The sequence below is a fragment of the Cervus canadensis genome, chromosome 26 (genome assembly GCF_019320065.1).
Source record: "Cervus canadensis isolate Bull #8, Minnesota chromosome 26, ASM1932006v1, whole genome shotgun sequence".
Lineage (NCBI taxonomy): Eukaryota > Metazoa > Chordata > Mammalia > Artiodactyla > Cervidae > Cervus > Cervus canadensis.
In genome coordinates this window covers 2273601-2287310 of record NC_057411.1, presented here as the reverse complement: position 1 = coordinate 2287310, position 13710 = coordinate 2273601, and the positions used below count along the sequence as shown (strand labels likewise).

The 13710-nt window shown below is 33.4% G+C and overlaps 1 protein-coding gene across 18 annotated transcripts in view; it reads right to left on the bottom strand.

The window, feature by feature from the left end:
* Window positions 1-13710, bottom strand: part of FIP1L1 (factor interacting with PAPOLA and CPSF1) — a 66314-nt gene that overhangs the window by 28541 nt on the left and 24063 nt on the right. For all 18 annotated transcript variants that reach the window (XM_043447610.1, XM_043447592.1, XM_043447596.1 and 15 more), the window contains 2 exons: window positions 2404-2497; window positions 500-656 (listed from right to left, as the gene is read on the bottom strand). In XM_043447610.1, coding sequence (XP_043303545.1) covers window positions 500-656; window positions 2404-2497 — 251 coding nt within the window. The remainder of the gene's footprint in view (window positions 1-499; window positions 657-2403; window positions 2498-13710) is intronic.

Here is a 13710-nt window from a genome sequence, read left to right as displayed (position 1 = left end):
CTGTCATGTTTAATAGGCCCCTGGCACCCAGAAACATTCTCTGAACAAGAAACCAGTATACAAAGAACGATGACAACTAGACTTGACATTTTCATTTCATTCTCTTCATAGGATATAATTTTTTTTAACCTATGCAATTCTAAAAGTATCTTTTTTTTTTTTTTCAAAACAAGGTAAAACGACTCACTGTGAGTTTATACATACACAATTAGCAACTTTAATTTAGGGGAATCACTATATTTTTGGAACACAGTTTTAGTCCACTAGTCTCTATTTTAGTACACTGCCTCTTTGCTTTGCTGAAATTGTTAATACACATATACATCTGTTTCAGTGTGAATCTACTGAAGATTGAGCATAAATTTCTTGTTCTATTACTTTTAATGTAATGCAGTGAAGATTCTGTTTTCAAATATATACTTTAATTGTTAAGTTCAAAATTTAAAAACACTCACAGGCTATTTTTCTTTCAGAATCAAATGTCTTATTTACTATTTACCTGGTGGTGGAATCAGAGGTGGAGCAGTGCTGACAGTTGGAGGAGGTGGAAGAAATGGAGGAGGTGGAAGGTGAGTTGGAGGAGCTCCTGGAGGGAAAAATGGAGGTGGTTTGCTAAAATTATTGTCTACTTCAGTAGCAGATCTTTCAGAAAGGACCTAAAATCAAAGCACAGTTAAGTAAAAAGGTGAATAAATATTCTTATCTAAGAGTAAACTCACTAAATGAATCTCATTTAATCTAAGAAATAAGTTTTATTCACATACACATATTTTGGAGAAGCAGGACTAATTTTTCTACGCATGGGGTATGTGTGAACATTACACGTATGTGAGTATACACTCAAACACACTTTTAAAAATGTTCATAGTCAAAGCCTACGGAAAAAATGAATCATTACAAGTAAAATTTTTATGGAATAATTAAGAGATTTAATAACATTGTAAACAAGAGACAAGTATTTCACAAATAAAATGTAATGAGTATTATCTTTGTTACTCAAGCAAAGTTAAAGTATTCAAATTAAGACAATATAATCATTAGTCACAGATATCAGGATTAGGAAACCAAGATGGCAACAGAACCAGATATGCATTATACCAAAGCCTGTCATCATCAGGTTGCAAAGTAAGAGGCTGTAAGGCATGCATCAAATAGGGTAACAGGCAACTGGATATATAAAAAGCTTCTTCATCTGAGCGTTATAACCTTAAGAAGGGTTTAAGAAGGGTTTAAGGGTTTATACTCAAAAAGCAAAAGTATTTACAAAATACCAATCTTTGTGAATAGGAAAGGGACAAGCATCAAAGCTACAGGAGAGTGGCACCTAGAAATACGAATTTTTTACAAGATCCCTGATGGATTCTAATGTGCAAATGGGTTTGGGAAAAACAAAAAAAAGCAGGCAACATAATGTTATATATTTATACTTTTCAAATCCTTGCTGGCTAAAGCATATCATTTAAACATACAATCCTTCCTTTCATTAACTTTTCCTACATTTAAGTACAGTAATTTTTGTAAGGCTTATGTTGAAAAACTATTTTTTAAAGTAGAAAGCAGAGTTATTTTAAGAATAAGCATGGCCTTTTAATGGTGGGAAAAGAGCAGAGGACTGTCTTCCAGTTTAGGAATAATTTACCTTTAAAGGTGCTAGAAAGAACATTCATATGATTAATTTATTAAAGGTAATAAGAATCAAAACACTTTGGATATTTTTTAAAGTACTCAGAGAAAGAAAATTAATAATGAAAAAGTGTGGTCAATTAACAGCTGAAAATCTTAAGTTACTCAAGTTCAAACTTGAGTTATCTAAGCTACTAATAACTCACTCCTTTCATCCTTTTAACTGAAAAGCACGAGATCTATTTCTCTCAGAAATGTCACATTAAATAAATTATGGTACAGCCATAGAATAAATCTATCAAGAGGAGATTTTTAAATCAAATTGTTAAGAATATGGAAAAATGCAAATGATAATTTTAAACGGAAAAAAATGGATACACAAAAATATAATCGTAGTTGTATCTGTCCCAATCTTACTTAGTGACAAGGAAAAGATCTATCAAAATGTTAAGAGTAGTTATCTTTAGATGGCAGAACTATGGATGATTTTATTTTCTTCTTTAAACTTTTCCCATATCTTCCTTTTTTAGTCCAATATATCACACTCATAGCAAGGAAAAAGAAATTTTACTGAAAAATAGCCAAAGGTTATACATTTTAAATAGAACAGTTTTTGTAATAACATAGTGATTATGTTGCAGTGATTGATTCACATTTTAAATCCCCTTTGTATTAAAAGCACCGAAAGTACCTAACACATAGAAGAGTGCTATGACTGAATAAATTAAACTAGAACATAGAATCTTTCATTTAAAAATAATAATTCATAAAATACTAAACCTGTATATTGCTGTTTTCATTTGCTCGTCGCCTTCCTTCTACTCGGCTGATAGTTATAGTCTGACCAATAACATCAATTGCCCCAGGTAATCTCCTGTAACGTAAAAATGGAATCATTTCAGTTTCACCTAACTAGATGTTTGGACAGTAGTATACACATTAGGTGAGAAATAAAGCCCCAAACCCTTTGCAATGTAATTTAAAATAAAACTATCACAACACACTTTGGAAAAAACTTCATTTAGGTAAAAAGTTTTATTAATGAGCTAAGACTAGCACATCCAACAATGATCGTAATGCTAATTTTAAAGTATTTTTGAAGGTTTTCTTTAAAGTTTATTATTTTTTAGTAGTCTCCAACTGAATTTACCTTTGTGGAATTGAAACAGGTAGCAAATACTAAACAAATGGAAATAAAATTTATTGGTCACTATAATTGTAACACATATCACAGTTATATTACAGATTAAAAAATTCTTCAAAAGGGCCTGAAAGTATATAATGCTCATTTTGAGACACAAAGAATATTTTTCTTAGTAATTTATTCTGAGCATTAGAAAAGAATAAAAAGGGAACCAGTTCTGCATAGCCGTTAGAAACAAAGCTTCAAATATTTAAATACCAGACCCACCTCCAACTGTATTTACAACCATTAAAGTTTGTGAGTAGATGGAAAAACAGTCTATCACAAAATAATGCTGCAAATTTAATAGGAAAATCTAACACGTTAAATTAAAAAAATAAAACAACATTAAAAGCCATTTATGCATGTAAGTAAGGACTATATAAAAATACATATGGTTAATAAAATACAAAAGTCACTTGTAGGCATTGGCAATGAAAAATGGACGCAAATTAGATGAATTTCTCTTTATCTGTACTTCAGTTCTGAACAACTGTGCTTTTAAAATTTTAGAACAATCAAAATACCATAAATCCTTCCACAGTCATCAAGTTAGGTTCCTTAAAATGACTAGTAACAGCAGCTACTATTTGTTGAGCAATTACATTCTCTACCTAAACCTCACAATAACCCTTAAAGAAGATTAACATATACCAGTCAGAGATGATAAAGCTAGAGCTAGAGTGATGTCACTGACCTCAGGAATAACTAAACGGCAAAACTAATTTACACATCTGAGTCTTTCTGATTTCAAAGCCTCAGATTCCTTCCCTTGAGCCATGCTGCCTTCCAGCAAGATACAGGAGCCCTTGAAAAATTTAGGACTTTTGGAAAGCAAGAATTGGTGGAAATATGTCTCAAGTAAGCCTTGAAATGACCAATAAATAATTTTATGCTCAGAAAAAGAGAGCCCTATAAAAAGCCAATAATGTCATTTGAAATGTCTTCAACTACTGATCCTGCCCATATAAGATTTATATTAATATATTTTATTAAACGTTCAAGCCTTACTGATTTTATGCCTGGGTCACTGACCTCCCCAAGTTTCCTCATGATCTCAAAGATCAAAAGTGATTTTCCTTCACTGGTATCCTTTAGTATAGCTGGGAAACTATCCTAACATGTATGGATTAGGAAAATTCATATACTTCTGACAGAACAAATACTGCTGTAACTTTTCCCTAAAACTTAAAATACTTATAAAGCTATGACCACTATAATTTCACATGAAATGCACATGTCATCCATTCTCCCATATAAAAACATATCTCAAATTTTAACATCTTAGCAGATAAAGGTATATATCCTGAGGTCTGGACTTCTCTCACCATTTATTGTACCTAGACTTCATTGTAAAAGTCCTTATTTCTACTCTGTTTCTCTTCCATTCTCTTCTGTTCTCAATCACTGGATTCTCCCCACTCCAATCTTTTAAAATTTATTCCTGTCAAGAATAAATTCTCACAAAGTTGTTTGGGTTTGCAACCTGCATTACAAATCCTCCAAATTGTTAAAGTAACAAAAGGGAAAGATTCTATAACTTTGACCATGAACTTCTAAGCATTTGTGCTTTCAAAATTTCAGGGCCACATGGGAGTACTCATTTAACAAAATTTGATCTTCAGTGTAGTTAGAGAAGCCTGATTATCTTTTTCAGCTTTAAATGGGTTACTCTATCACTAAAAGGGCTTCCCCAGTGGCTCAGAGGTAAAGAATCCGCCTGCATGCAATACAGGAGCTGCAGGAGACATGGTCTGACCCTTTGGTGGGCAAGACCCCAGGGAAGAAGGCATGGCAGCCACTCCAGTATTTTTGCCTGGAGAATGCCATGGACAGAGCCTGGTGAGATATGGTCCATATGGTTGCAAAGAGTCAGACATGACTACAGTGACTTAGCTGGCTATCACTGAAGATTCAAAATGGCAAATACTATGTTTCTAAAAACATACAAATGAGAAAGGAGTCTTAACAAACATATATGGCTAGAGGGAGTCTAAAAAATTGCAATTCCTTATATTTCCATAATGGTAACATCTCCTTGCCCAAGCACTTTTACCACACAAATTGATTTAACTTAATCAAAAATTTTGTTAGGAATTAGAAACTGATGAGAAATTTTATTATTTTAGAACAGATACATATGTATCACAGTAACATTTACTTTGATAATATTTAATGTTAACATAATTAAGTATCATTCTGATGCCACATTATGGAGAACGATATTGAACCATATTATTATTAAAGTTTCTGATGCACCACTTTCTATTTCAGTGTATAAAAAGATTTAGTAGAGCTTCACCATGAAGATCTACTATAACTTGGATTTCTACAAAGCACAGATTTAATTGGACTTAAAAACTTGTTCAGTAAGGCAGACAGCAGTTAATGTAGTTATCAAGATTCTCTTCTCTATATTAGACTCAATCACACAGTAAAAAGTGAAAAGACAGTAACTAACCATGGTGGATAGCTACAGTTTCATCAATCTAGTTTAATGCAGGCAGTAAATATTCACAAGAACCTCTACCTCTTCTCCTAACACAGATGAATATGAAAACAACTCTGAAATTTTAATGGAATCAAATTAAAATGCCATATTTTGATAACTCTGATGTTCCAGAAAGGCTCTGAGAGCTGCTTACATAGATACAGCAGAAAATCTAAAGTCATGAACTCGGGACCAAGAGAAGACAGACAAAAGGTTAGTTACTAATCTTTGGCCACAAATTTATCTCTGTTTTTTTTTTAGCAGTCAAAATAAAGGACATTGTTAATAACAAAAGTCTCTAGTGTGCATTTAAGATAAAAACAAAACACTAGCTCTGAAGATTACTTTTCTTGGTAATTATGATAGCTAGCATTTACTGAACATCTACTATGGTGCTAGGAAAGCACTGTTCTAAGCACTTTACATATATTTACATCTCATAACAATCCTATGAGGTAGTACTTTACCTCTCTCATTTTATAGATAGGGGTAAAAAGACAAAAAGTTTCTCCTTTGATTACATCTTAAGTTTTTTTTTTTTAAGTAGTTTTTAAGCTTTTAAACCACAAAACAGTTATTTAGTAAATATATTTTACACAGAAATCCAGCACATACATTATATAAAAAACAGCAGTTTCATAAAACAGTACTAACACACACTATAAAGGAAAATCAAATATGCCTGTATTAATATTTACATATAATACAGGGGGAAAAAACTAAAACCAATTAATATTTGGTGGTTCAGACCACCAAAGTGATCTCATACCCAACTAATGGATGGCAATTTCATGCTTTGAAAAACACTGAAATAGCGACAAAGTTTCCAATATTACTACAGCCAAAATGGAAGTGAATTTCACATCCAGTTTCTCAAGTTTCCTCCATACTGGGTGAAGCATAACAATGTACGAGTCAATAAAAGCAATTTAATCAGGGAGCAAAACAATGTGGTTTGAGAACACTGCCCTCTTGATGGTCAGGCTTACTCTAAGGATTTAACTGTACTTCTGAGCAAGAGTTTTAACTAGCATGCATGGGATACAGAGAAATCAAGAAGTCCCTGAACCTAAATATGTACATAAAAATACATGTATTTTCTAGGCAAAAGTCCACAGTTTGCAGCAAATTTTCAAAGGGCTTACTGCTTCAAAGAAAGTTGAGAACGTCTAGTCTAAAAAACCAAAAGGAATGAAACACATATCCTTGCAGAAATCTATGAATGTAGTTTTCTCACTACAGAGGTTCTAATAAGAACGAAGCAGGAGATATTTCAAGAGTGAAATCTCTAGGAAAACACTATGTGACTATTTCATATTGCCAAATTAAAGACAGATGTACTTGGTGGTATGATTATCTAAGTCAGGTCATACATCTGAATAGATGGCTGTAACAATTCTGCATGAAAACTGATATTACATTTTTTTAAGCTACTTAGGAGAAAGAGCCTTAAAAGACATGTAGAATGGATTTAGCCGTATCAGATGGGAAGGGAGGACGTCTTAGATGAGGGAAGAACAAGAGTGGGGTACATATTATGCGCTGGATTCCAAATACACTATCAACCAATCTATTTGCAACAGGCAAAGCAGGATCCACTTTTGGTAGAGAATACCACATTTTAAGCTCAGCTGCATTTTTTAAATATATCACTGATAGGAAAAGACATGCTTCTACAGGTAATTAAAAAAAATAAAGACCTTCATATGTCCAATCACATAAAATCTTACAAGCCACACAATATAGCAACATGCATTCAGAGTGCTCAAATGCTTTGAAGAACAGGTACATTTTTCTCAGTATACAAATCTCATTTTTTTCAGTATACAAATTAAGACAGAACAGTAAACAGTGCAAGAACAAATGAGGAAGTCAATCTTAGATTTAATGCTCATTTAACATCCACTTCAAAAGTCTTATGTTTGTCTATTATAAGAACCCCAAGTAGGTTTAAATATTTTAGTAATTCTACACTGTAATGGAATTTTTATTATTCCTCTTTCAAGAGTTTGATTTGGTTTAAAAGTATTATGATATTGGAAAAAAGCTTAATAAAACAATGTAGAATTTGCAACTAATAAACTAAAGGGAGCACAGTTTAAAATTTAAAATGGAAACAAAACACAGAAATAAACTGAACACTGTGATAAGACTGTAGAAATCATCTGCAATGCCAATTCTAATTTTCTGTGTTCATTCTACTTCATTCCTCTCACTAACTGGCTTTTACAAGAGTAACAAATCTGAACGAACAAAACAAACTAGACTCAATACTAGACTGTATTATTCTTTACAGTGAGCTTCAAGAGTTAAAACAAAACACAGTACTATATAAATTAACAGTAACATGGTGAGAAAAGTCTGTGTCTCCAAATACAGTAACTTATGAAAAGGATTTCAACCATCGTACAATTGTTCTTATACAGACTTAAGGAATGCTTCAGAACTAACCCCCCATTTCTCAGCTACATTCATTGTAAGAGCTGGAAAAGAGCTGGAATCTCATTCGCTATCTTCCGCTCTAAGAAAGTGTGTGCACTTTCACTTACAGTTTTTACTTCTAATTTTCAAAAGCACAAAATACACACTGAAAATACAGTGCCAAAATTCCTAGTAACTACCCCCTGACATTAATCACAAAGTCAGAATAGGAGTTTTCTAAGTTACCGAAACCATCTTTTTTTGGGGGGGAGAAGGCGAAGCGTGGGGGGAGTTATACAGTCTAAGTACTGAGATGTATCATTTTCAGATTAAAGAACTAGTATCTTCCTTAAAACTGGCCAATTTATTTCAAGAAATAAGCTTACATCAAAAGAAAAACTAAGTTAAAAATTGTAAGTCAAATGATCTATATAAAAGAAACTTCAGATGCTCAAACAGTAGCAGTAAAAGCAACAAAGTTTAAAGTTACATTAAAATAAATGATTTTAAGTATTTCTATGGCTTTGCTTATGAAAGTCAACTTGCCTGACTGGCAACATTTGAAGGCAAAAAAAACAGGGATCCTTGCCCTGGCTCTGCCTCTAACTTAGCCATGAATCTGGGCAAATTCCCTAATTTCTCAAATCTCCTCTTCCATGTAAACCAGGGACTAGCCAGAAAATAAAGAATTTCAGGATTAGAAGGGCTTTTTCAGATAAAATAGTCCAGCCCCATCATTTTACAATCATGGAAACACAGGCCTAGACATTTAAGGAAACTATCCTAAATTAACGTAAGTGCAAACCCAAATATAATATCCAAATCCAATGTCCATGTCATGAAACTGCTGTAAATTTAAGAAAGTAGTCATTCTCTTTCTACAAATACGGCTACTGATTCATTATCAATAGTAGAATGACGAAAACAAACGCTCTATTGTCTGGCCCTTTGGGGATCAGTAAATAGGCTGTTCATGTTGCTGGCCAGGTTAAATATAAATCCAAGTGTTTATTTACACACTATAATAACAAAGTTAGTTATTAATTAGAAATTATATTAGTAACACTGCTATTAAATGTTGAGTTCCACAGAAATATTAAAAGTGAAGACTCAAACACCACTCCACACCAGTCACATCTAACTTTTCTTTATTGAAAACAACTCTTGAAATTTTCTATTTGTTCTTCAAGGAGGATTGCAACTTTAAAAACTAAAATTCCTGGTAGTCCCATGGTTAAGAATCTACCTGCCAATGCAGGGGACACGGGTTCGATCCCTGGTCCAGGAAGATTCTACATGCTCTGGGGCAACTAACCACATGAGCCACAACTACTGAAACCTGCTTGCTTTAGAGCCCATGCTCCACAGGAGACGCCAACACAATGAGAAGCTCGCGCGCTACAACTAGAGATTAACCCCTGCTACCCACAACCAGAGACAAGCCTCACACAGTAACAGATCCAGAGCAGACAAAAATAAAAAATATATTAATTTTAAAACTAAGATCAATGTAACACATCTGCAAAAATATCAATGAGGGTACCTTTAAAATAATAGTCATATATGCAAACTGTCATTCTATAACCTATTAAAATAATATATGCAACGAGACTATTCTAAGACTATAAATAATGTATTTTGCTCTGCATCAATGATCATTTGGATATTTACTGAAAAGTCAGAATATTTTTGACTTTCCGATAAATACTCTTTTGAGAACGAGTAAGTTTATTTTCTCTTAAGAAATTTTATCAAAGCCAAGTTGACCAGAAAATTCATACTCACAGGGAATATATAATGGTGACCCCCAAAGAAAAGAAATTGAAGAAATAAAATTTAGACATGGTTCCTCCCTTTACTTTTCTTTTAGGTGCTGTGACCAAAACATCTGATCATAATTTATATATTTAAGTCTGTAAGTGAAAGTAATTAAAAGCACACTAATATATCATCAAGTTGCCCAGGAAAAAAGCTTTAAATTCTTTAACAATAAAGACACACAAAATACATTTCCATATACTATCACCTTGTTTAAAACTTCAAATGATAAATTAGGAAGGTTCTTAGTTTGCATTACTAGTCAAGCAAGGTATAATTGCTTAGACTGATAAGTGCTGGCAATGTACTTTTATACCCTAACATACTTGCTTCTCATTACATCCTTTAGTCTAGAAATTATTACTCCCGTTTTGCAGACACAAGAGTTTACAATATCCATCCAAGGTTGTACACTTTGTAAATTTAAGATTTTGAACACAAACCAAAATTCTATGAAGAATGGATATGAGAAATAAGCATAGAAACAACAGGGAGATACTATTTCCAAAGACACCTGGTAGACCCACCTAAAAGAAAGGCGGGTTTACACACCATAAGTTGGAAATAAAGATGGAAAAGATTCAGTGGTGTCCAATTTTATACAGGTCCTAAAGACTGAAAAGGTCAATTTTCATTCCAATTCCAAAGAAGGGCAATGCCAAAGAATGTTCAAACAACTGCACTCATTTCATATGCTAGCAAGGTAATGTGCAAAATCCTTCAAGTTAGGCTTCAGCAGTACAAGAACAAAGAACTTCCAGAAGTACAAGCTATGTTTAGAAAAGACAGAGGTACCAGAGGCCAAATTGCCAACAACTGTTGGATCATAAGGAAAGCAAGGGAATTCCAAAAAACATCTACTTCTGCTTCACTAACTACACTACAGCCTTTGACTGGGTGGATCACAACAAACTGTGGAAGATTCTAAAAGAGATGGGAATTCCAGACCACCTTACTTGTCCCCTGAGAAAGCTCTATGCAGGACAAGAAGCAACAGTTAGAACTGGACATGGAAGAACGGACTAGTTCAAAATTGGGAAAGGAGTACATCAAAGTTGTATGTTGTCACCCTGCTCCATGCAGAGCACATCATGTAAAATGCTGGGCTGGATGAATCACCAGCTGGAATCAAGATTGTTGGGAGAAATATCAACAACCTCAGCCATGCAGATACCATAACATACCATCCTAATGGCAGAAAGCAAAGAGGAACTGTAGAGCGTCTTGATGAGGGTAAAAGAGTGAAAGCTGGCTTAAAATGCAACATTCAAAAAACTAAGATCATGGCATCTGGTGTCATTACTTCATGGCAAATAGAAGGGGGAAAAGTGGAAAGAGTGATAGATTTTATTTTCTGGGCTCCAGAATCATTGCAGATGGTGACTGCAGCCATGAAATTAAAAGACACTTGCTCCTTGGAAGGAAAGCTATGACAAACCTAGAAACTGTAATAAAAAGCAGAGATATCATGTTGCCAACACAGCTCTGTACAGTCAAAGCTTTGGTTTTTCCAGTAGTCATGTACAGATGTAAGAGTTAGACTATAAAGAAAGTTAAGTGCCGAAGAATTGATACTTTGAAATTATGGTGCTGGGAAGACTCTTTTGAGAGTTCCCTGGACTGCAAACCAGTCAATCCTAAAGGAAATCAGTCCTGAGAATTCACTGGAAGGACTGATGCTGAAGCTCCAATGCTCTGGCCACCTGATGCAAAGAGCTGACTCATTGGGAAAGACACTGATGCTGGGAAAGATTGAGGGCATGAGGAGAAGGTGATGACAGAGGATGAGATGGCATCACTGACTTGATTTTGAGCAAACGCCAGGAGATAATGAAGGACAGGAAAGTCTGGTGCACTGCAGTCCATGGGGTTCCAAAGTGCCAGACACAACTGAATGGCTGAGCAACAACAAAGACTGACTCAGGTGCGTAAATTTTATTTCAGATAGTGAAACGCACCCAGGGTTTTTGAAAATAATTAAAGTTGTTCAAAGTAAAATTCTAAAGAAAGTTAATTTTATCTTGTGTGTTTAACTACTTCACTCCTGCCAATCCTTTAATACCCTTTTAAAGCAATAGGAAAAATATATATTTATATTTACACATCTGCTTATTTATATTAAAAAACAGGAAGAATAAACAAAAAAACTATATGAAATGAAACTCTTTATTGACAGAAATGAAAAAAACTGGGCAAAGAGTAATTTGAGTTACTTTTAGATAGCCTTGCCTGTGGAACTATGTTAAATGTTCTGAACATGTACAAAAAAATAAGTGTGGAGAAGAAATGCTAATACTGAATAGCAACAAACAATGGATCAAATTACTTTTAAATGATTACTAAGAAGATTCAATACGAAATAAAGAAAGAGGAGTAGAATCTGTGGTTTCAAACTGGAAGTAAATGAAACATGACTGTGTGACTAAAATTTTACAAAAATAATGTACATATGGCAATTTCATATCAAAACTGCTTAATTTTTCCTATCTCTGAGTGCTGAAAAGGACTAGAAGGACTGTATCACCTCAGTAGCAATGAGATAATTAGTGCCAAGAGTGTGGTTTCTAACTACCGCTTCCAACTAAAAAGCATCAGGATCCCTCAAGAAATGGATGCTACTATGGAAGGGGCAGGGAAAGTATAAGACAAGACTAAAACATCTAGGAGTACCAGAAAATAAAGAAGTCATCAAAAAAAGAGATGGTTGGGACATGTCAAAAGGTCATAGGAGCTGGTTTAAAGCTCCCACAGACTGAATTTGAAATAATTTGAGAATCAGTATGAATTACAGTGTGTGTGTGGTATCCACACAAAGTAATAAGCAATATTAATGTCACACATACTCTCTTAAGCATATAAAATAAAAACTGCATCTAATAATAAATAAGTGAGGGAGGTGGGAAAACTCATTTTTAAGGTGGAATGTCAACTAAAATGTAGAGGAATAACAGACAATAACTATTTTGAAGTAATAACTGATTAAATTAAAATCATAACTGAACATTAAAATTCTTGGAAGAGAATATTGATGCACTCTCCTCACAGATTACCTATTTATACAGTAACTTTGTAGAAACCCAAAGGACACCACAACAACTAAGTAATTAAGTTATCATCACTAATAATGAGACAAATTGACATCAAGCACCTACAGGCTAACTCAATGAGAAGAACACAGCATTACTTAGGTAGTATTCCTGTCCAAAAAGCAAAACCTAAACCTAATAATACAGAAATATCAGACAAAACCAGATCGAAGGATGATTTACAACATAACCAGATAGAATTCTTTAAGAGTTAATGTCAACAAACCCAAAGAATGCTCATGCTGTCCTAGATCAAAGATAGAGATAAAAGAATTAATTGTAATGAATAATATTAGACTGAACCCTAAATCCAGGAGGAAAGAAAAGAATTATCATGAAAGATATTATTGAAATATAGTAATCAGCAAAATTTATTGGTTATATACTAAAGTACTGATTCATTATTAGATGTTCTGACTTTGGTAACTGTTCTCTGTAATTATGGAACACAATGTCTTTGTTCTTAGGAATATACATTGAAGCAGTCAAGGAAAAAGGGTATAATGTCTATAATTAGCATTCAAATGGTTCAGGAAAAAATATTTCTGAGAAATTATAAAGCAAATATGGCAAAAAGTTAATAATTAGTGAATCTGAGTGAACTGTGTATAATACTTTTCCTGCACCTCTTCATAAGTCTGAATTTTTTTTCAATACTAAAAAATGAAAACAATAAATGAGGGGGCACAACAGGGGCTTCTGGTAGTAATGGTAATATTCTGTTTCCTGTTCTATATGAAAACTTTTAAAAACTAAGCAAAACTTTCTGATATGTTCAATATTAACATTTTATTTAATTATGTCAATTTGCTGGGCAGTACAGAAAGTCAGAAATCCAACATTTCTACCGATAAAGTACAAAGAACCATTAAAAAATAATTTCTATGTAAACATTCTATCAGTCACCTATATGTTAATAATCTAAGATTTTAAAAAAAGAAATAGTAACTACATCAGTAGTACACCTCATTACTGCTAAATATTTGCTATGCGGTCTCTATTATGACTTAAAAGACATTCACTGTCTTCCCCCTAAAGTCAATAGAAGCTTACTTTCAAAAACATCTAATTTCCATAAGTACAGAGAA